Source organism: Mustela nigripes, chromosome 14, assembly GCF_022355385.1.
Source record: "Mustela nigripes isolate SB6536 chromosome 14, MUSNIG.SB6536, whole genome shotgun sequence".
In the NCBI taxonomy this organism is placed as follows: Eukaryota; Metazoa; Chordata; class Mammalia; order Carnivora; family Mustelidae; genus Mustela; species Mustela nigripes.
The window spans coordinates 19631121-19654744 of NC_081570.1; the positions used below are offsets into that span (position 1 = coordinate 19631121).

At 48.9% G+C, this 23624-nt stretch overlaps 1 protein-coding gene across 1 annotated transcript; it reads left to right on the plus strand.

Moving 5' to 3' along the window:
* The first annotated feature begins 9296 nt into the window (after nt 1–9296).
* Nucleotides 9297–23549, plus strand: NUDC (nuclear distribution C, dynein complex regulator). Its single transcript, XM_059376786.1, has 9 exons — nt 9297–9511; nt 11592–11669; nt 20185–20388; nt 20478–20543; nt 21351–21470; nt 21547–21741; nt 22601–22684; nt 22767–22885; nt 23275–23549. Exons 1-9 carry the CDS (start codon nt 9431–9433, stop codon nt 23324–23326), a joined length of 999 nt encoding a protein of 332 aa, XP_059232769.1. The 5' UTR covers nt 9297–9430; the 3' UTR covers nt 23327–23549.
* The last annotated feature ends 75 nt before the right edge of the window (nt 23550–23624 follow it).

A 23624-nucleotide genomic window follows, 5' to 3' on the forward strand; every position in this document is an offset into this window, starting at 1 on the left:
TGAAGTGACTTGCCCAAGGTCACACCACTAAGAAAGACCAGAGCCCAGATCTGTCTGACTCTAAAGTCCTTGCTTGTTCCCCTAGACCCACTGGCCCAGTGGTGCAGCCCAAGCTGTGTGACCTTAGTTTCCCAGAGCTAGTGGCCACCTGGGTCCCCACCTTGAAGCTGCCTGGTCTACAGACGTTGCCTACTTATCATCTGGGCAGACATGTTGCGCTGCCGCCAGCCACATGGCAAATCTGTCCTGGGCGTCTGTCTCTGGATGGTGGGGCATGGGGTGTGAGAGAGGGTGGGAAGGTCCTCGGCTGTGTCGTGTCCGTGGACCTTGGCAAGCCCAGCTTGGCAAGCCTTCTGCTAGCACACTGTCGGGCAGCCATCACCACCCTTGGCACTGGCTCCTGGCTCTATCATTTTCCAGGTGTGTGACCTTGGGCTGATCCCTGTGGGCCTCAGGTGCTTCATCTGGGACAATAACAAAATGAGGTCTTGGACTTGAAATGCCAAGCAGTCTCTGGCATAGGGTGAGAGGACTTTCCTCCTCCCTCTCCTCTGCCCGAGGGAACCAAGACCCAGCAGACAAACACGTGTGCATCTTTCATTCGATTGTGAGTGATCTTAATCCTTTCACTTTCGAAGTTCCTCTCGTATCCTTTTATCTCCCTGAGTCTTTGGAGTTCCCTCCACGGAGACTCTGGAGTCATACTGCCTGGGTTCTAATTCTGCTTTATCACTTAATGACCATTGGACAAGTCACTTTATATTTCTGTGCCTCAGTTCCCTCATCTTCAAAAGGCACAAAAAAGGCCAATAGTGGAGAGCAGTTTTATGGGGCCTGACACTTATACAATTTGGCGGTTCTCTCTTCAGGAATAGAAAATCAGGAATGAAAGTGAATATTTAAAATGAGATAATTGAGGCAGGGGCCACCTGGCTAGTTCAGTTGGTAGAGCAGGTTCATTCTTGATCTTGGGGCAGAGAGTTCAAGCTGCACGTTGGGTGTTGAGATTACTTAAAAATAAAAAAAAAAAATCTTTTTAAAAAAAAGATTATTTATTTATTTATTTGGCAGAGAGAGAGAGACCACAAGTAGGCAGAGAGGCAGGCAGAGAGAGAGGAGGATGCAGGCTCCCCGCCAAGCAGAGAGCCCGATGCGGGACTTGATCCCAAGACCCTGAGATCATGACCTGAGCCAAAGGCAGAGGCTTAACCCACTGAGCCACCCAGGTGCCCCTAAAAAAAAAATCTTTAAAATAACATAGGGGCACCTGGATGGGTCAGTTGGTTAAACATCTGCCTTCGGCTCAGGTCATGATCCCAGGGTCCTGGGATCAAATCCTGAGACTGGCTCCCTGCTTAGTGGGGAGCCTGTTCTTCCTCTCTGTCTGCTGCTCTGCTTACTTGTGCTCTCCTCTCTGTCAAGTAAATAAATAAAACCTTTAAAAATAAAGAAAATAAAATGACCAAACAAATCATGACCAATCACAAACTAAAATAAGCTGACTGAAAATCAAAATACTTTGATTAATTATTGATGATATTTGCCTATTTGTTTTAGCTGCGCGTTTTTGCTTGCCTCTTCACATGAGATTTATTTTGAAACCATCACAAACACAGAAAGGTTGCAAGTACAGTACAGGGAATTTTTTTCAACTTGAACCATTTAAGAGTAAATTGTCAACCCGCTGCCCATTGCTTTCAAATACTTGAGTGTATAATTCCTGCTTTTTTTTTTTAAAGATTTTATTTATTTATTTGACAGAGAGAAATCACAAGTAGATGGAGAGGCAGGCAGAGAGAGAGAGGGAAGCAGGCTCCCCGCTGAGCAGAGAGCCAGATGCGGAACTCGATCCCAGGACCCTGAGATCACGACCCGAGCTGAAGGCAGCGGCTCAACCCACGGAGCCACCCAGGCGCCCCTATAATTCCTGCTTTTAAGAACATTCCTCTACAGGGTGCCTGGGTGGCTCCGTGGGTTAAGCCTCTGCCTTCGGCTCAGGTCATAATCTCTGGGTCCTGGGATCCAGCCCCCAATCAGGCTCTCTGCTCAGCGGGGAGCCTGCTTCCCCCTCTCTCTCTGCCTGCCTCTCTGTCTACTTGTGATCTCTGTCTCTGTCTCTGTCTCTCTCTCTCTGTCAAATAAATAAATAAAATTTTAAAACTTTAAAAAAATATTTATTTATTTATTTATTTATTTATTTATTCGGAGGGTGGCGGAGAGAATCTTCAGGCAGACTCTCTGCGGCGAGTAGAGGGCCTCCCCCCTCTGTGGGGCTTGATCTCACTACCCATGGGATCATGACCTGAGTTGATACCAAGAGCCAGAGGCTTACCGACTCAGCCCCCCAGGTGCTCCTTTTTTTGTTTTTTTCTTTTTAAACATCTTATTTATTTGAGAGAGAGAGAAAGTGGGTGGGGGAAGAGCAGAGGTGAGGGACAAGCCGACTCTGCACTGTGTGGAGCCCAACACAGGGCTTGATCTCATGACCGTGAGCTCCTGACCTGAGCTGAAATCAAGAGTCAGATGCTCAACCGATGAGCCACCCAGGCGCCCCACTGTTGTGTTCTTTTTGATACATTTTATTAGGTAGCACGTATTTCCATCTGTCCCGTGTTTCACTTTGGTCACTTGATGTCTGCCAGGCTTCTCCACTTACTTACTCTTTTCCCTTTATAAGGAACTGGTAGTTTGTGAGGAGGTATTTTGAAACTATGCAGATATACCTTTTTAAAAAAAAATATTTTATTTATTTTGATAGGGAGAAACAGTGAGAGAGGGAACACACGGAGGAGGAGTGGGAGAGGGAGAAGCAGGCTTCCTGTTGAGACGTGAGCTTGATGCAGGCCTTGATCCCAGGACCCTGGGATCACAGCCCAAGTCAAAGGCAGACACTTAAGGACTGAGCCACCCAGGCATCCCTGGGTATACCGTTTCCTAGTTTGAATGTATTATTTATTTATTATTTTTCAAAGATTTTATTTGTTTGAGTGAGCTATCGAGAGAACATGAACAGGGAGAGGAGCAGAGGGAGAGGGAGAAGCAGACTCCCCACTGGGCAGGGAGCCCATGTGGGGAGGGATCCTGGGACCCTGGGATCACAACCTGAGCCAAAGGCAGATGCTTAACCAACTGAGCCACCCAGGCACCCCTATATGTGTGCATTTAGTTATGAACTCATGTTCTCCTCTTTTGTTTAATAGCTTGTAATCTATTATTATCATTATTTTTTAATGCTCAGATTGTCACAGATTAGTCCAATGGGAGCTTCTTTAAGCTGGAGTCTGTCCCTTTGACATGCCCCATTATTCTGTGACTATTTTTTGTTTTCTGATAGAAGAAGATACCTCTTGGGGCGCCTGGGTGGCTCAGTGGGTTGGGCCTCTGCCTTCGGCTCGGGTCATGATCCCGGGGTCCTGGGATCGCCCCGCATCAGGCTTTCTGCTCAGCGGGGAGCCTGCTTCCCCCTCTCTCTCTGCCTGCTGCTCTGCCTACTTGTGATCTATGTCTGTCAAATAAATAAATAAAATCTTAAAAAAAAAGAAGAAGATACCTCTTTTCAAGCCCCTAGAATCGACCAGTACTCCAAGAATCTCTGATTCAATTTTTAATGGAGTGGAATATTATTTAAAAACCTACTCACTGTTATGAAGGTGTCACGCTTCCCAGGCCCTTCCAGAGCTAAGGAGTCTAAACACACACACACACAATTTACAGTTATATTTTTTTGAAATATTTTATTTATTTATTTGGTGAGAGAGAGAGAGGGAGAATGCACACAAGCAGGGGGGAGTGGGAGACAAAGAGAGAAGCAGGCTCCTTGCTCACGCGGGACTCGATCCCAGGACCTCTGGATCATGACCTGAGCTGAAGGCAGATGCTTAACCGATTGAGGCACCCAGGCATGCCCTCAGTTATATTTATTTCTATATCTATTTATACATACTAAAAATTTTTTTAGTTCAGACTGTCACCTGAAATTCTAATCCATATGCGGGGGTTCATTCTAGGTACCCCCCTTCTATATTTATACCTCCCTTCCTCAACACCAAGAAATCTGGCTTCCATTATTCTGAATTCCTTCACTTTTTGGATCAACCCCTATTTCTAACCAATCTCCCATCTTTGCCACGACCCCATCCCCTATGAAATGCCCTCCTCACCCCACTTGGGCTCTAATACCTTGTGTCAGGATGCCCCCTCCCACTCAGGGACACCTTCTTCACTTTGCTGGACCCCATGCCATGTGGACACCCTCTTTACCCTGCTGGGGCTCTGACTTTTGCTCTGGGCCACAGTGGCTCCCTCCCCCTCGGTCACATGCTTCCCTCCTGTTCTGCTCTGCTTAATCGTTTTAGGACTGAAATTTTCAGGACAAGAAGGAAGGTGAAGAAGTAAAATTGTCCATGAATCTTAAAGTAAAATTCTCCAGTGAAAATGGAGAGGTGATTCCGTCTTTCCTCTTGCATGGTTGATCAAAAACAAGTTTTAGGAGCACCTGGGTGGCTCAGTCAGTTAATCGACCGACTCTTGGTTTCTGCTCAGGTCATGATCTCAGGGTCCTAGGATTGAGCTCTGCATCAGGTTCCATGCTTAGCAGGGAGTCTGCTTGTGGATTCTCTCTCCCGCTCCCTCTACCCTTCTTCCGAGATCAGACGAGATCGGGCGCGTTCAGGGTGGTATGGCCGTAGACACCCCTCTACCCTTCTCCCCGCTTGCATGTGCTGTCTCTCTCTCACTCTGTCTTAAGTAAATAAATACATCTTTTTTAAAAAACCATGTTTTCTTCTCTCTCTCTCTCTCTTTTTCTTTAGTAATGGATAAACATCTTTTCTTCTTGATAGCCAGGATATGTAAACATGCCATTTCACACATAGATGTTTCTGATACTTGTAGTAGTGCTTAGAGGTGTGTAGTCGGAATTTTGATAAATTCTACTTTGTGTAATTACTATCAAAAAAGAAAGATATGCATGGAGTATTTGTAATTGCGTAGGCTGCATATTCCTTATAGGAGAGAACTTCCTTCCTGAGTTGGCGTCACTATTAAATGACAGACAATTTAGTGATGATTGAAAGAATTTTGCAGAGATTGGCTTCTTGCTCTTTACAGATCCTTCTTTCTCCCTCACCACCCACGTCCTTCCAGGTGTCTTGGGAATCATTCATATTGGGAAGTGGGATAGGGTGGAAAGAAAGGGTGGTCTTAAGCAATTGTAGTTTTAAAATTTTATTTTTGTGGGGCACCTGGGTGGCTCAGTCCTTAAGCCCCTACCTTGGGCTCAGGTCATAATCCCAGGGTTCTGGGATCAAGCCCCACATCGGGCTCCGTGATCAGTGGGAAGCCTGCTTCTCCCTCTCCCACGTCCCCTGCTTGTGTTCCCTCTCTCACTGCCTCTCTCTCTCTCTGTCAAATAAATAAATAAATAAAATTTTTGCGAATTAAAAAGAATACATATGTATTATATATAATTTAACATACAAGGCTATATCTACATCTGTCTATCTAGAAGACATTGCTGGGTCTCTCCCAAGACCTTGGATGTACTCGTGAAGCTTCATGGAAAATCTACCCGTAGTAGCATCTTTTCTGGGTGTTTGTCAGGACACCAAGAGACCAAGAACTTGGCACATAGCCAGTGCTCTGTGAAGGAAAGGCAGTGGTCATCACTATTGTTGTTGGTCTCACCGCATTTTCTAGAGGAGGCAGTTGAGGAGGAGACCCAGAGAAGAGAGATCTCTTGGCTGGGGGTGGGGTGTGTACGGTAAAGCTGGACCCCCCAGGTTTCATCTTGCGTTTTTGTTTGTTTTTGTTTGCACAAAATCAGTGGAGAACTGTGTTTTCTGAGCATTGTGTGTGGCCTGAAGACCAAGGTGTCAGTTGTGGCGGTCCTGGAGGACAAGGAACAGCCTCAGCAGGGCTCTCTCAGCCTGGGGCGTGACTGAGGCTATCCTCTCAAGGGGGTGGGAGGCCTCTGTGGGGGAGATGGCCCATCAGCAGCCCTCTGCCCGGGTCCTGCCTTCATTCTGAAGGCAGAAACACAGGTCAACCTTCGGGAGTCCCCATTCAAGGGGGAGTCTTCAGTCTGTTGGAGAGACACAGGCCAGCCCTGAAGGGTCCCCATTCTGAGGAGGGAGAGACAGTCCTGATTTCAGTAGTTCCAAAAGGGGATGTGGGGCAACCACACCAACAATGGACAAGGATGCTAAAATGGGGCAGCTGGGCAGAGTAACTTGAATCTGGAAGGCTTTCTGGAGGAAAAGTTCCTGACAACACTCTCCCTGTACAGCACTCTCTGGTTTACAAAGTATTTTCATTGCAGTGATCTCAGTTAATCCTCAAACGACAAAGGGATGAAGGGGTTCCTACCCAAGCAGGAGCAACAGCCATCATCATCCCAAGAATTATAATGACTGAGGCTTATTGAGCATCTACTGTGTGTCAGGCACTGGGTGGGTGTCATCTGTAAAATTAAAGGGCACCCCATAAGATAATGGATATGAAAATGCTCTGCAATCCTATGGCCGGGGTGCCCATGTTTGCTCCCCTTGTGTACAGAGCCCTCAGACTAACTGAGGGGCCAGCTATAAGTAATATACAAGTGATTACAGAGGATGAGCACAGGGCATTTTGAAAGCAAGAATCATGGAGGTAGGGACTTAATCTGTACATCAGGGTTAGTAAAAGGCCTTACAGAGGAAGTGGCATTTTGGTTGAGACCTGATGGACAGAAAGAAGTTGACTGGCAAAGGCCTCAGAACTAGGACAGAGCATTGGAGGAAGGGAAAGAAGCCAACGAGGGAGCCTGGTGAGTGAAGGGGATCCTGGGACAAAGAGTATCTGGAGAGGTGGCTAGGGCCTTGATGGTGTGACTCCTCAGAGATCATGGTTGGGAGTTTGGAACTTACCCTGAATGCAGTGGCAATCCATAAGAGCTAATTTTAAGCAAAAGAGTAATAAGCTCTGGCTTGTCTTATAGAAGAATTGCTTAGGCTGCTGAGTAGAGGATGGACAGGAAAGGGACAAGAAAGGAGGTAAGGGGACAAGCTAGGATGTGAGAGTTGATGCTGGTTTGGCCTAGAGTAACAACACCTTGCTTCACACAGCAAGGTGAGAAGGGGAAAGAGGATATAGTTTGGAGGAAAAGCTGACAAGGCTTACTAATGGATTAGATGAGACTAGATTCTGGCCTGTGCAAACAGGTGGATGAGTGGAGCTTTGGGCTTGGGCAAATTGGTGCTAGAAGGGGTCATCTTACTCAGTGGGGATTTGGGGAGGAATTAATTTGTGTGTGGGGGGAGAATATCGATGTTGGCCATGTTAGTTTTTTTAAAACAATAATTCTTCAATATAATCAAATTCCTAGTCAGAGTTCAAATTTTATATTGTCTCATAAAATTATAAATTTCTTTATTGTAGTAAAATATATGTTAAATTTACCATTTTAACCATTTTTAAGTATACAGTTCAGTGGCATTAAGTACATTCACATTGTTGTGTAACCACCACCACCATGTGTCTCCAGAACTTCATCACCTTCCCAAAGCCAAGGCGAGTTTTGAGATACCTATCAGTCATCAAGGGGAGTTGTCCAGGAGGTAGTTAGAAGAACCAGGAGCTCAGGCAAGGTCTGGGCCAGAGATACCATGAGATCACCTAAGAAGAAAGTATAGAGAGGGAAGATGAGAGAGCAAAGGACAGAGCCACCAACATTTACTAGTCTAGGTAGAAGAGGACACTGAGAAAGTGTTAGTGCAGTGGAAAGAAAACCAGGTCAGTGTGGTGACAGAAGCTCCATTAGTTTGCGAGGGCTGCCATAACAAAATAGCCCAGACAGTGTGACTTATGCAACAGAAATGTGTTTTCTCAGTTCAGGAGGCTGGAAGTCCAGGATCAAGTGTTTGCTTTCTCACACAGCCTCTCTCTTGGGTTTGCAGAAGGCTGTCACCCATGGCCTTTCCTTTGTGTACCTATGATGTCCTGGGGATCTCTTCCTCCTCTTGTAAGGCCACTCTTTCAGTTGTGATTAGGGGGAAGTGTTTATTTCTTACGGTTTTATTTATTTGGTAGCTAGGGAGAGAACACACAAGCAAGAGGAGCAGCAGGCAGAGGGAGAGGGAGAAACGGGTAGAGGGAGAGGCAGACTCCCTGCTGAGCAGAGAGCCTGACCCAGGGGCTCAATTCCAGGACCCTGGGACCATGACCTGAGCCAAACGCAGATGCTTAACTAAATGAACCGCCCAGGCGCCCCCCCCCCCAATGTTTCTAGAAGGGGTAAACTAAGTCAAATGCAGCTGAGAAGTTGAAGAAAATAATAGTGGTCCATGGGCTTTGGCAACACAAGGTCATTGTACCCTTGGCTAGTCTTTTCAGAAATAACTAATTAGAATAAACTGAGGAAAGATGGAAGGTAACAAAGGGAAAAGAGAAGTATAGCAATGTTTTCAGCTTTTGCTGAAAACGAGAACTGAAAATTGTGGTGGTAGAAAGAGTAAAGGGGGTCACAGAACAGTAAAAAAAAAAAAAAAAGAATGACATTAGAGCATGTTTGTAAGTTGAAGGGAATGATCCAGAAGAAATTTGTGATGCAGGAAATTTTAAATTAAAACAAAGTGGGGGGATAGTAACAAGACTAAGATGATTAAATTCACTGCATACATGGAGGGGTTGGCCTTAGATAGCTGGGACATGTCCCCCACATTAATAAAAGTGAAGGTCATATACAGCAACCATTACATAATTTGCAGAGCCCAGTGCAAAACGTGTTGTCTCTTGTTCAAAAATTAAGATTTTCAGCACTGCATCAGAAGAACATTAAAACCAAGCACGGAGCGCTTTCAAGACCGAGGCCCGCGCGACTCTACAGTTTGTAATTCCAAGAAGCTGGTCCTGGCGATGATGACAGAGGTAGGCTATCCTTCAGACTTGAGCCTTCTTTCTGGGCCTCCATTGCCTCATGGAAACATTGGAGTTGATAACTAAAGACATTTTCAGTTCCACCGTTCAATAAAATGGTAAATTACTCTAGAGGCAGAAGCGCCGTTTGTCCTTTTTTTCAACTCCACCAGAACGTAGCTCAGGATTTTCTGGAAAGCTCCAATCATCTGGTGACCATAGCAACTCACGCCAAACTCCGGGACCCTGGGCTCCGCCCACCGCCTCCCTGGACGCGCTCGTCGATTGGCTCAGCGAGTCGACCAATGGTGGGTGAAGCGGGCTGTTTACCGCGCAGTCACTGGTCGCGGGCCGGGAGGGAGGCGGGAAGAGAGGGCGAGAAGGCGGGCCTGGGCGGTGCGGCGCGTGCGTGTTTCCGGCTCCGCTGCGGAAGGCGGACGACTGGAGCGGTTGGGCCGGATACGACACGAAGGAACCGGGAGAGCGCGGGACGCGAGTGAGGTGCTAGGATCTCGGAGCGCGGCTAGTGGCAGGCGCGATGGGCGGAGAGCAGGAGGAGGAGCGGTTCGACGGCATGTTGCTGGCCATGGCGCAGCAGCACGAGGGCGGCGTGCAGGAGGTAACGGCCCGCGCGGCGTCGGCCTGGCCTGGTGTCGCCGCGCTCGCCCACCCGCGCGGCCCTAGACACCCTCACTCCACTTCCCTGCCTTCGGGGGCCGAGATCCACCCTAGGGCTTCGCGGGTTCTTGTGATCCTCCTCCATTCCCACTATGTCCCAGCTTCCGGTCTGGCCTCCCCACCGCACTTCTGTCCCGGGCCCCCGGCGCCGCACTGGAGTCTTAGCAACTGACTAAGACTTGGCTAAGGAGTCTTCGCAACTCCTGCGTCTCCGAACGCGGCCCTGGAAATCCCGCAGCGCTCCCCGTAGCTGGTCCCCCAGTCTTACACATGCTTCCGGCCTCATTTCCTCTCTGATGGCCGCCCTCGAAGAGCAGTTCTTAGGATGAACCATCCTAGACTTCGGGATTTGCATCTATCAAGACTGAGACCGAGCCGACGAATGTGCGTGTGGGGGGGTGGGGTGGAGGTGGGGGGATGATGTTAGCACGTGGTCCTTTCAGGCCTTGAATGGGGAATAGGAAGCCTGGGTTCACACTTTGTTTCCACCACCTACCCACAAGGGACCTTTGCACATCTGCAAGGCTCAGTTCCTTTGTCTTTGAGACAGAGCTATGAATCTCGTATTTTCTGAGTAGTGAGGAGAGTAGTGTCTTGAAGTGAAGGACAGTAATGAATTGTCAGTAATGTTCCAGACACTCCCCGGACTGGGTCCTAGGTATATAGATGCGAGCAGAAGTCTGTCCTTGCCCTGATGGAGCTTGAAAAGAGCTTTTCAAAAGCATAATCGTGCATACTGACCACACAGTAACACACAGACCAACTGGTATAGATTCTATGGAGTTGGTGTTTTGGACCAAAAACATGGAAAGTTAGAAGTAGGAAAGCCTGTCAAGAACTCTCATTCTGAAAAGAAACCAAAGGAACTTGCTCAAAATCACCCACCGTGTTCCTGACTTAGGACCACATTCCTTAGGCCCACTTGCTTTCCACAGTTTATTGCTGATTCTTTATCTCATTGGGAACATGTTTTCTTTGAGCTTTCCATTCCCATTCTTTTACCCAGGTCTGGGTGGAAACCGAGGACTCCCAAACCCTTTGAATTGGGCAGAGTTACTAATCTGCATGTGTGTAAAGATTCCTTCCCCCGTCCTCCTAAATTGTTGACCCTAAATTGGATTTGGGAGTGTGTTTTTGAGTGAATCAAAAAAGTATCTAAAAGTAGAAATTCAACCATGAAGATTAAGTTCTAGCATCATCCTTAGAACCACTTGTTTGAGTAAATAAAAGGGCTTGTATATGCTAATTCTAGGTCACCACTAGATCTTTTCATTCAGCAGAAGTTTTAGTGAGCATATGCACTGAGCCAGATCTGGTGCCAAGCTTTGGGGATGAAGAAGCCACCGTTCATCATACCTAGGTGTGAGGAGTACATGCTGGCAGGAGGTCTCTTGCTCTGGGTGGGACACTGCTCAAGGCCCTCACCTCCAGTGTCTCACTGGATCCTCACTAGGTTCCTAGAAATGGGTCCTGCTGCTATTTCTGTTCTAGAGTTAAGAAACTTCCCCAGGATGACAGCTAATATGTATCGGTCTGATACTCAAACCCATGTGCTTACCCACTTGAATACTCTGGTTAACTGGCCAGAGTTCGTTGGTTTTACCCTTTGAAGTGGCTTCATTTGCTCCCCTCTTTGGCTCTGCCCTAGTAACTCAGGCAGTGCCAGTCTGGATGGACTTTTTAGTACCTGGAAGGAAAGCCGGGCCTAGGTGTTTCAAGCCCTGGATGCAGAGGAGTATTCTATATCCTTAGGCTGTTTCTAGCACCTCAAAGAATGTGAAATGCATGTACACATACGCAGGAGAAATGAAAAATCTGTCTCTTGGGCGATCTGAATAAGGTTGGGCTTCCTAGTGGAAGTCACTAAGGTCGGGCCTGTTGGGGAGGCTGTCTCCTCTGATGAGAGGCTCAGGGTGAAACAGTCCAGTCCGCTCCCTCCTGGACTAGAATCTGGTTTCTGTGCACTTGAGGGGTTCCTGATAATGGCATCTCCACAGCTTCGGTTTCCTTCTGTCTTTCAGCTTGTCAACACTTTCTTCAGCTTCCTTCGACGCAAAACAGACTTTTTTGTTGGAGGAGAAGAAGGAATGGCAGAGAAGGTGAGTGTTGGAGCCTGTGGTCCCTTTGGAACCTCTGTTTCTTCAGAAGAAAAGCTCACCTGATCTTACCTTGGCATGGTAATAACCTTCAGTGGAGTAAAATGCCAAGGGTGAAGAGTTGGAGAAGGGAAGCAAACTGTCATGTACTGAAGCCCTTCTCCTTGCCAGGCGCTTTACCTACCCCTATTTCCCATGATCCTTCGGTGGCTTCAGTAGGGCAGGTGTTACTATTCCCATTTTGCAAATGAAGAAATTGGCTCAAAGTGTTTGGCACTTTGTCCAAAGTCTGTCTGTCTGTTTTATTTGTTTGTTTTAAAGGTTTATTTATTTGAGAGCAAGAGTAAGTGTGCACATATGCACATGTATGAGCTGGGGGGAGGGGCCAAGGGTGAGGGAGAGTCTTAAGCAGACTCGCTGGCTGAACCCGCCTCTAGGCTTGATCTCACAGCCCTAAGATCACGACTTGAGCCGAAACCAAGAGTGGATGCTTTACCAACTGTGCCATCCAGGCTGTGGGACTTTGTCCAAAATCTTGAGCTAAGCTGTAGAAGAGCCAGGGTTGGAACCAGACTCTGTTGTAAAACTGCCTTCTGCACTTGACACCACACTTCTTGGTTCCTTTTGCATCAAGGAGGTTTTATCTGATTAGCTGAGATGAGAGTGGGCATGTTAGAAATTGAGCTTAGAAAATAAATGCAGGGGGTGCCTGGGTGGCTCAGTGGGTTAAAGACTCTGCCTTCAGCTCAGGTCGTGATCCCAGGGTCCTAGGATCGAGCCCCACATCAGGCTCCCTGCTCAGCAGGGAGCCTGCTTCCCATTCTCTCTCTTCCTGCCTCTCTGCCTACTCATGATCTCTGTCAAATGAATTTAAAAAAAAAAAAAAAAGAAAATAAATGCAGGAAAACTTAAAGCCATCCAGTTCCAATCTTCCCAGGCACTGTGACCCGAAGTTCATAGATTTGGGTATTGCGTTTTGTGTTACAGGCTTTGAGACCTTGAACTTCCTTTTGATTCCTTAGGTTATAGCTATATTTTTGAAGATTGGTAAGTCATGAAGATGTTACCTCACTGAAGGACTTTTAGGACCTTGTTACTTGTTTTCACTCACAGAGACATGGTGACAAGGAGGAGACATTTTGCAAACTGCTTTCTGTGGCTTCAGGGATCTGACAAGCTGGAATGTTCTATACTGTGTCTTGATGATCTGAGGCTACTCTGTTATGGACACAGTAGCCTGGGAGTGGAGAGTCCTGGGATCTTGGCCCAGCTATGTGGGTTGGTTGATTTCCCATTGGTACTGTGGTTCTTTCAGTCTGTATGTCTGCAAAATGGAAGAAGGACCTACCTGTAGGCTCCTTCTGGCTCCAATGTTCTTTCTGTGTTAGCTCAGCACCTCCTGTTTTTCAGTGGCCAAGACTGCCTTCTAATAGTCATTCATTCAATGAATATTTATCAGACACTTAATGCTTTGTTTGTGGTAGGTATTATACCAGCTCCTTTGGGATTACAGAGGTGAATACAGATGCGGTTTTTGTTTTCATGGATCTCACGGTGCAGCACCTTGCCCCTGCCCCCAAAACATGTAAGTCATGGGAGTTAGGGAAAAGCCCTGGGAGCGTTAAGTGCGGACTAACCTAGGATGGGGGTTCAAGGGAGACTTTCTGAGGCAGTGGTGCTTGAAGTTTGAAGGATGAGTAAGAGGTAGCTGCATGAAGGGAGAGAGGTGAGTGATACAAAGAAGAGGTATTGGGGCGCCTGAGTGGCTCCTTTGGTTAAGTGTCCACGACTCTTGGATTTGGCTTGGATCGTGATCTCGGGGTCATGAGATGGAGCCCACATTGAGCTCTGTGCTCAGCTAGGAGTCTGCTCTACAGACTCTCTCTCCCTATCCTTCTGCCCCCCTGCAAATAAATGAAATCTTTTTAAAAAGTGGCATCTTGGGGCGCCTCGGTGGCACAGTGGGTTAGGCCTCTGCCTTTGGCTTGGGTCATGACCTCAGGGTTCTGGGATCGGGCCCCACATCGGGCTCTCTGCTCGGCGGGGAGCCTGCTTCCCCCTTTCTCTCTGCCTGCCTCTTGCTGGCTTGTGATCTCTCTCTCTCTCTCTGTCAAATAAATAAAGAAAATCTTTAAAAAATAGTCTGGGGATGGTGGTAGCTGCCGTACATTGGATGTGTGCTGGATGTGAGCATTAAGTGGGGACTAACCTAGGATGGGGGCTCCTTGGTTCTTTGTTCCTTAGAACCAAAGCTGTTCCCCAGAAAATTGGTCAGACTCAGGGGCAGGCAAAAACCTGTCCAGCCTTCCCACCTGGTCTCCATTTGTAACACAATAACTTTTAAATTGCGTGCTTACTGTGTGCAGGCCACCAGCTACATCATTTTCAAGTGCAGTGGTTAGGAGCATGGGCTCTGGAGTCAGCCAGATGTGAGTTAGAATCCCAGTCCCTGGTCCATCACCCACCTCCCTGCCCAGCAACTTTGTGACATTGGTGAATCATATTTTCTTATCTGTAAAGTGGTCTTTTTTTTTTTTAAATATATTTATTTGACAGACTGAGATCACAGAGAGGCAGGCAGAGAGAGAGAGAGAGAGAGAGAGGAGGAAGCAGGCCCCCCGCTGAGCAGAGAGCCCGACACAGGGCTCTATCCCAGAACCCCGGGATCATGACCTGAGCCGAAAGCAGAGCCCTCAACCCACTGAGCCACCCAAGCGCCCCTGTAAAGTGGTCTTAATCCTTCTCTCATAGGGCTGTTGTGAGGGTAAAAAGAGGTCATGTGGATAAAGTGGCTGGTGTTTGAGTATACAAGTTTATGGTGTGTTTGGTGGTTTTTTTTTTGAAAGATTTTATTTATTTGACAGAGAGAGTGAGCACAGGCAGAGTGGCAGGCAGAGGCAGAGGGAGAAGCAGGCTCCCTGCGGAGCAAGGAACCCGATTTGGGACTTGATCCCAGGAGGATGGGATCATGACCTGAGTGGAAGGCAGCTGCCCAACCAACTGAGCCACCCACACAGGCATCCCCATGGTGTGTTTTTTTAAGATTTATTTATTTGAGAGAAAGAGAGTGCACGAAGGAAGGGACAGAGGGCGGAGAGGAAGAGGTAGAGAAGCAGACTCCCTACTCAGTGGGGAACCTGATGCGGGGCTTGATCTTGTGACCCCAAGATCATGACCTGAGCTGTAATCAAGAATTCTACTCCCAACCAGCTGAGCTGCCCAGGCGCACCAAGTTCATGGTCTTTTTTTTTTTTTTTTTCAAAGATTGTATTTATTTGACAGCGAGAGGGAAAGAGAAAGCACAAGGTGGGGCAGTGGCAGGGAGAGGGAGAAAGCAGGCTCCCTGTTCCCCAGTGTGAAGCTCAATCCTGGGATCATGACCTGAGCCGAAGAGAGATGCTTAACTGACTGAGCCACCCAGGCACCCCCGTGCTCCTTTTTTTGAACCTCTTGGGGCCAGATGTATTTTGGGATTTGGAATTCTTTGGATTTTAGGAAGTGATACAAGACATATACTATACACAGAGTAATTTGTTACAGTGCAGTAATGTATGTAGCATATGCTACGTGAGTTAGAGGCATCCTGTAATGAAGCATTAGTATTTCTGTAGAGAAATATGTATCAATATTCATACCAAGTGGGAGATAGGAGGACTATAAATACCTTCAGGCCACAGACTGGTAAGTCCAAAAACACTTTTCATGGTTTTTATAGCTTTGGGGGCTAGGAATTCAGGATAAGGGATTGTGGATTTGAGGAAAGCCATAATGATGAAATCAGTATGTTATTGACATAGGAAGAGAAAAGTGGGACAGTGAATTAGAATAGAGAACCTAGAAAAAGTCTAGCATATGAGAATTCAGTACACGTCTGATGTAGTAATTCAGTTCTGTAGGCAAAGAATGATTGAATATGTCGTTGCTGCTACAACTGGCTATTTATCTGTAAAGAACTACAAGTATACCATCTGTTTTACTCATATGTAAAAATAAATTGCAGACCAAGAAGAGTCCGGTAAGGAAAGTTAGAAAACCATATGATCTTGTGTGGGAGAGGCCTTGCAAAATTAGAAACCTGGAAGCTATAAAAGAAAAGGTAGCTTGTTGCCTCTTCAAACGTTGAAAACTGTGTGTGTCTGGCAAAAGGGACATATAAAGTTAATTGGAAAACAGATTTAGAAAAAATGTTCACTACAGAGGACAGAAAATTTAATGACTAATTTAATATGCAGGAGCTTATAAATTGACAAGAAAAGGATAAGCAGAAAGTTAGGCAATTCCAAGAGGAGAAGACCCAGAGCATATTTCCTAGTAATCTAGGAAATCTAGAAGAAATAGTGAGATTCCCTTTTTTTCCGGCCAAGCTGATGAAAGCATAAAAAGACCCACTAAAAGCATTGCTTACAGGGATGTGGAAAATAGGGTAATCTTCAGATATTTCTGGTAAAAGTGAATTATTGTGGCTCTTTAAATTTTTTTTTTTTTTAAAGATTTTATTTATTCATTTGACACAGAGATCACAAGTAGGCAGAGAGGCAGGCAGAGAGAGAGGAGGAAGCAGGCTCCCTGCGGAGCAGAGAACCCGATGCGGGACTTGATCCCAGGACCCTGAGATCATGACCCGAGCCGAAGGCAGTGGCTTAACCCACCGAGCCACCCAGGCGCCCCTTTAAAATTTTTTTATTTTTATTTTTATTTTGGATTTTATTTATTTGACAGAGATCACAAGGAGGCAGAGAGGCAGGTTAGGGGGAGGGCAGGGAAGCAGGCTCCCTGCTGACCAAGGAGCCTGATGCAGGACTCGATCCCAGGACCCTGAGATCATAAGCTGAGCTGAAGGCAACATCTTAATCCACTGAGTTACCCAGGTGCTCCCCAATTTTTTATTATAAAAGATGCTCAACATCACTAATCAGGGAAATAACAAATCAGCCATGCTGAAATATCACTTCACACCCATTAGGATGGCTTCTATTTAAAAAAAAACAACCAGAAAAATCCCACGTATTGGCAAGGGTGCAGAGAAATTGGCACATTTGTGCATTATTGATGGGAATACAAAATGGTACAACTGCTATGGGAAACAGCATGGTGCTTCCTCAAAAATTAAAAATAAAACTACTGTATGGTCCAGTGATCTGGCTTCTAGGTACATACCCAAAAGAACTGAGAGCAGGTTCTTGAGAGATTTGTACACCCATGTTCACAGCAGCACTGTGCACAAGAGCTGAGAGGTGGAAGCAGTTCAAGCTTCTGCTGATGGATGAGTAAAGAGTGTCATGTATATGTGTAATTGATCTAGTGGAATATTGGTCAGCCTATTAAAGGAAGACACACATTTAAGAGTACTTATTGAATGAGGTCATTCATATGAAGTTCTAGAACAGAAGTGTGTTGTCTCTCGTGTGTGTTATACACACACACACACACCCTGCCCCCCCACCCCTTGCCACGTTCAGGTTTAATATCTCCCTGTCTCTCCTGGCCAGGCTGGGGGGAACCACTCTTTACTCCCCGATCACCTAGCCTAGGTCAGGGAAAGCCTGTGTTTGGGTATGGGGCCTGTCTTCTAGAGCTAGTACAACTGTCCTCATCCCTTCCCCACTCTGCTGGGCTGTGGTTCCCGAAGATGTGTCCAGTGACCGATGCTTGGCTCTGCGACAGCCTGCCAGTTGGCATCGCAGAGTAGGCTGCATGCCCTCAGGGGTCTCTGCCTGGGCCTGGGCCTGGGTAAAGCTGGTAGGAGGAGATTGGGAGGAGGGGTCAGAGTCTGCTGTGATTGGCCTTGACTGTGCCTGGTGGTTCAGCTCTGCCCTCACCTAACCTCCAGGAGTTAGGAAGGAACAGGACAAATGGGATGTAACATGATTCACTGGAGCTGGGAGAGGGGAGGGCCCTGCGCCTGCCTCCCTATGACCACTGGTTGGCAAATGGCTTGAGTTCAAGGTCTTCCCGATTAGGGATTTGGGACCAAGGCCCTGTGGTGGAACAGCCTCCGCTGGCGTAATTGTCTCATGACTGATTCTATTGACAGCAGAATGGCCTTCGGGTGACTCATTTCTGTTTCACATGTGCTCCATTTTGTCAACCCATTTGATTTAGGGGATGCTTTTGGTGCCTGTTAGCCTTGCAGAGGATGGAACTACCCCAGTATGGCATGAAGTTGGGAGTTCCGAGGTAACAAGAGGAATTGGCACCAAATGAATGAGAAGCCATGGGACATTTGCCAGAACCTAGGTCTAGGAGCCCATGGGTGACTTTGGTGACCCTGAGCCCCATGCAGGCCTCTCAGCTCTTGGAGACCCTTCCCTCCCTCCCACTCTGGCTCAGAGATGTTTGGAAGATGGTAAATTGACCACTGATCCTGTGGTGAGTGCCCTGCAAGGCCTGTTCCAGGTGTGTGGGTAGACACGGTTGGGTCTCCTGAGTTGGGTGTGTCCTGGGCCTGCTGAAGGTAAGGAGGTGCGGCTCTGAGGACACTGGAGCTGGTCCTAGAGGGTGAGCAGGAGATGGCCGGATGACCTGGGAGTAGGGACAAGGACGTTCTAGGCAAAGAACAGCTTATGCAAGATTGCTTTTTGAAAATAATGAAATAGAAGCACAGAGTGATGACCTCAGGGTCACAGAGGTAGGAGTGGTCTGGGACCTGCTGTCTAGGTATGACTCTTCTGGTCTGCTTGAGACGTGGGCAGGAGGGCTTGTTAAAAATACAGACTGTCAGGGTGCCTGGGTGGCTCTCAGTTAAGTAGCCCGGCCAACGCTTGATTTCTGCTCAGGTCTGGAACTCTGGCTCCTGGGATGGGAACTCTGGCTCCTCCGTCAGTTTCCGTGCTCAGTGGGGAGTCTGCTTCAGGATTCTCTCTCCCTCTGCCTATCTCCCCCCGGCCTCCTACCTATGCTCGCGTGCTTGTGTGCACGCTCTCGCTCAAATAAATAAATCTTCAAACAAACAAACAAAATAGGATGCTGAGCCCTACCCCAGATTCAGTAGGTCTGGAGTGGAACCACATTTGGAGACCGGTCGGTATTAACAGGTGAGCCATCTCCCATTTTTTTTAATAGCATGGAATGTACTTGTTCCACCCCTAACCCGCTGACACTGGGTTAGCCTGAGTCAGGCAAGGGATGTTGGGAAGCTAACACTTTGAATGTGGCTGTGATTTGGCCGGGACCGGGCCAGCCTCTGTAAGCGTCTGTCGTGTTCGATCCTCATGACAGGTGAGAAGATCGGGGCTTAAAAGCTGTCCGAGTCCTTTGCTGGTCCAAGGCTGCACAGCCAGATAGTGACAGTGGCAGCCGGATGTGAGTTGGAAGCGTTCTGGGGAGGCACAGTGGAAGAGGAGGGATTCGATACTGATAGCTTGCAGGCTGAGGGCAGGTTCTAGCCTCTTTGCTCAAGAAAGCTCTCCCTGGGGGCACCTGGGTGGCTCAGTGGGTTAAAACCTCTGCCTTCAGCTCAGGTCATGATCCCAGAGTCCTGGGATCGAGCCCCACATCGGGCTCTCTGCTCGGCAGGGGGCCTGCCTCTCTGCCTACTTGTGATCTCTCTGTCAAATAAATAAAATATTTTTTAAAAAAAAAGAAGAAAAGAAAGCTCTCCCTGGTTCCCTGCTGATATGGCAGGTCGGGGCAGTGCTGGGGAGGCGGTGCTGGGTCTGCTGTCCTGGAGATGGTGTGCGGGGAAGAGAGCAGTGAGCGGGACTGCGCGGGGCTGCGAGCTCAGGAGTTCAGCTTCTAACAGCCCAGCTCTGTCAGGAGGGACTCCAAGCAGATGAGAAGTCTGAAGCGCTTCCAGGCTAGGTCCTTTGCCAAAAATACAGTAGCCTGGTTGAGAACGCAGCCTGTCCGCCTTCCCTGTCTGTGTTTTTAGTCACTAGACTGATTTTCTTGTTGTGTTTTTTTTTTTTTAATTAATTAATTAATTAATTTTAAAAGATTATTTATTTAACAGAAAGAGAGGTCACAAGTAGGCAGAGAGGCGGGGTGTGGGGAGCAGGCTCCCCACTGAGCAGAGAGCCCAGTGTGGGGCTGGATCCCAGGACCCTGAGATCATGACCTGAGCTGAAGGCAGAGGCCTAACCCACTGAGCCACTCAGGCGCCCCTGTTTTGTTTTTTTAAAGATTTTATTTATTTGACAGAGAGAGAGTGAGTGAGTGCACAAGCAGGGAGAGCGGCAGGCACAAGGAGAGGGAGAAGGAGGCTTCCTGCTGAGCTCATCCCAGGACCCCCAGGATCATGACCTAAGCCGAAGGCAGACACTTAGCCAACTGAGCCATCCAGGCGCCCCTAGACTGTTTTTTTAAATAGCCACTATTTATCCCGTCAGGGACTTGCAGGTATTCTCATAACAGCTCTGAGACCGGTGTGTACAGTGTGATCCCCATTTTATAAATGAGGAACCGAGGTCGAGTACAGTGCCGTGCCCAGGCATCCAGTGCATAGAGGTGGGACTGAATTCCAGGCGTTGGGCCACCAGCCAGAGCTCCAGTGCCTCATCGCCTTCTCTCCCTTCCCCAGCTCATCACACAGACCTTCAACCACCATAATCAGCTGGCACAGAAGGCCCGGCGGGAGAAGAGAGCTCGGCAAGAGACTGACCGGCGGGAGAAGGCCGAGCGGGCAGCCAGGCTGGCCAAGGAGGCCAAGTCTGAGAGCTCTGGGCCCCAGATCAAGGAGCTGACTGATGAGGAGGCAGAGAGGCTGCAGCTGGAGATTGACCAGGTATGCGCGGGCCTCCCCATCCCTGACGCCCTCTCCGTGGGCACTGGCAGCAAGGATTCTCTTGCCAACTGCTGTGCCTTTCGCCACAGAAAAAGGATGCAGAGAATCACGAGGCCCAACTCAAGAACGGCAGTCTCGGCTCCCCGGGGAAGCAGGTGAGAGGCATAGGGGGTGCCTGAGGCTCGTCAGCTTGGGAACTTCCTGGCACTTTCTGGCCTTTCTCTGTCTCTGGAATGCCTGACTCCCCCTATACCCTCTCCCTTAGCTTTGGGGGTCCTCCCCAAAGTTTCAGATCCCGCTCATAGACATTGGACCACAGGACCAGGTTTAAAAGAAACAATCCGCTGGCCTTAAAGCCTTGGTAGGAAAGCCCAAGAGCCAGAGGGCAGTGCCTGGACAGGTATCATTTGGGTTGGGCTGGGGTCTGTGTGCCCAGCCTGGCCCTGTTGGGGGGGGGACTACTCTGATACATCTGGGGGATATACCCCTCAGGGTTCCTCCCTCTGACACAAGTCCAGCTTCCCAAACAATCCTTGGGACATTGATTTGGCTCTCCAGAGTTTCTGGTCTGACACTTGGTGTCTCAGCCCTACAGACAGAAGAGAATTGATCGTCGGGCAGCCTGGTTTTGTTTTAGAACCGCCATGCTCATGGCTACCCTGTGACCTGTTCTGGGCTGGGCTTTCTTTCCAAGTCCCTTGGCTTGAATCTCGAGCTAGGTTCTATGGGTCCATCTCTGACTGTCCCTGTTCCCCAGCTGTGTCCTTTGTCACATGGCCTGCTGCTCCTCTCAGGCAGAGATCAGAACCATTTTGTAACCAGTGGCTCTCAGTGGGCCATGGAGTGGGCAGGGACTGGGTCTGTTTTATCTTGCGGCTGTATGCCTAGTGCCAGCCCTGGGCCTGGCTCAGTGGGGTGCAGTCTGTGTCAGGTAAGTAACTGAGCACCCCAACTGTGAGCAGGAGGCTGAGGAGGACGAGGAGGAGGAGGACGAGAAAGACAAAGGGAAACTGAAGCCTAACCTTGGCAACGGGGCCGACTTGCCCAATTACCGCTGGACGCAGACCTTGTCCGAGCTGGACGTGAGTGACTGGGGTGAGGATTGGGAGGTTAGGGAGCCAGCCTGGGGCTCCTTCTGACTTCTCCTGCCTCGTGCAGCTGGCCTTGCCCTTCCGTGTGAACTTCCGGCTGAAGGGAAAGGATGTGGTAGTGGACATCCATCGGCGGCACCTGCGGGTGGGCCTCAAGGGACAGCCGGCAGTCATTGACGGGGAGCTGTACAACGAGGTGAAGGTGGAGGAGAGCTCGTGGCTCATCGAGGACGGCAAGGTGGTGACAGTGCATCTGGAGAAGGTGCGAACGGCCTGGTCTCCTCTGCGTCTTGATGGAAAAAGGAGGGCGGGTGTCTGCTCATTTCACCTGGGGACCATATGAGGGAGTCTGGCGGACATGTTTAGTCTGCCCAAGATTTTTAATATAGGTCTGTCCCATTTTAGAGTCAGGAAAAGGGCAGCTCAAGAGATCTGCCAGCCCCCTCTCTCTAGGTAGGGGTGGAATCAAGATGGAAATTCTTTGGGACCAAACCATCTTCCTTTGGTTTGTACATGCATTCAGTTCAGCGAATACATGAATACCTACTACATGCCAGAGTGTTCTAAATGCTGGGGAGAGAGCAGGGGACAAAATGTAGCGAGTTGTCCTCGGAAGGACTCCGGTCATGGTCATTCCCCTCAGAGATGGGGCAGTACACGTAATGTAAATAAATGTCTCTCTAAAGTGTCATGGGTCCCAGGAAGGCTTCCCTAAGGCCTGGCCTAGCCTACCTGCCTCTCTGTCACCTCTCTGTTCCCTTGTACTTGTTTATCCTCCCAGCTGGAATCCCTGCCCTGCTTTTTCATTAGGTGTACTGTGTGTCCCTCTGGCCCAGCCCAGGTGCCGCTCTAACTTCTCGCTCTCTGCCCTGGATGAGTAGCTCCCCGTGCTTGATTTTTGCCCCAATGACGCTGATCTGTGACCGTCTCGTCCATTTCCCCCAGCCACTGGGGAGGGGAGAGGCCTTGCCCATCTTCACCCTAGGTCACTACACAGGTCTTTGTGGGTCCCTGGTGCAGGATGTGGATGGGAGCGAGTTGGGTCCTGGAAAGGTTGAGGGGTGGATCCTAGGGCACAGAGGGAGCGACCTCCAGTCCCCCGGTGGTTCCCCTCCTCACAGATCAACAAGATGGAGTGGTGGAGCCGCTTAGTGTCCAGTGACCCTGAGATCAATACCAAGAAGATCAACCCTGAGAACTCCAAGGTGAGCTGTGGCTGGTTGTGGGGGGCGGGAGGGCATAGGTGGTCCCAGAGCTTCACCTGTCCCTGTTTCTGCCTGCCTTTAGTTGTCAGACTTGGACAGTGAGACCCGCAGCATGGTGGAAAAGATGATGTACGACCAGAGGCAGAAGTCCATGGGGCTGCCCACCTCGGATGAGCAGAAAAAGCAGGAGATTCTGAAGAAGTGAGCAAGGCAGAGATGGGGGTGGGCTTGGGAGAGGTCCGTGTTGGGCCTGGACCTGGGTGACAGTCAGTGGGTCGTTGAGTAGGAGACAGGAGTTGCCTTTTCGCTTCTGGGTTGAGCCAGCCAAGTTTATGGATTTATAGCCGCAGCTTGCCTACCCTAATCACTTTCTGAGGTCATCTCGAGGGCAAAGGTACCTCTGGGAAGGAAGGGGTAACACAGTCATTGCCACCTACAGAAGATCCTGAGGCCCTACCACTGTCGGGCCTGGCTCCAAGTTGCTCAGGGTTCTAAAGAAATTAGACCTGATGTTGAGGGGCTGGGAGAAAGGGGCTAACTTCACAGGACTGGATGGCCTGTTTTACCTTCTTCCTCCTTTCCCTTCCCAGGTTCATGGATCAGCATCCGGAGATGGATTTTTCCAAGGCCAAATTCAACTAGGCCCTGTGTTTGCTTCCCTGAACTCTTGGGGCTGAGCCCCCAGCCATCTACCCTCTTTTCCTACCCTCCTCTGGGACTTGGGGGCCTCGGGGTTGGGGCAGGCATGGGACTGGCTCAGGCACACTGGTCCTAGGGCATCATGGGAGAAGGGCTGGGGCCTTGTTGGGGGGTGTCTTACCTTCCCCGGTTGGCCTGCTGTTACACATTAAAACTATTTACTCCGCCTGTGTCTCTTCTTCCCTCTGGCCTTTCCCCAGGGAACAGGCCTCTCTTCTTGCTGCTGTTGGGGGCTTGGCTT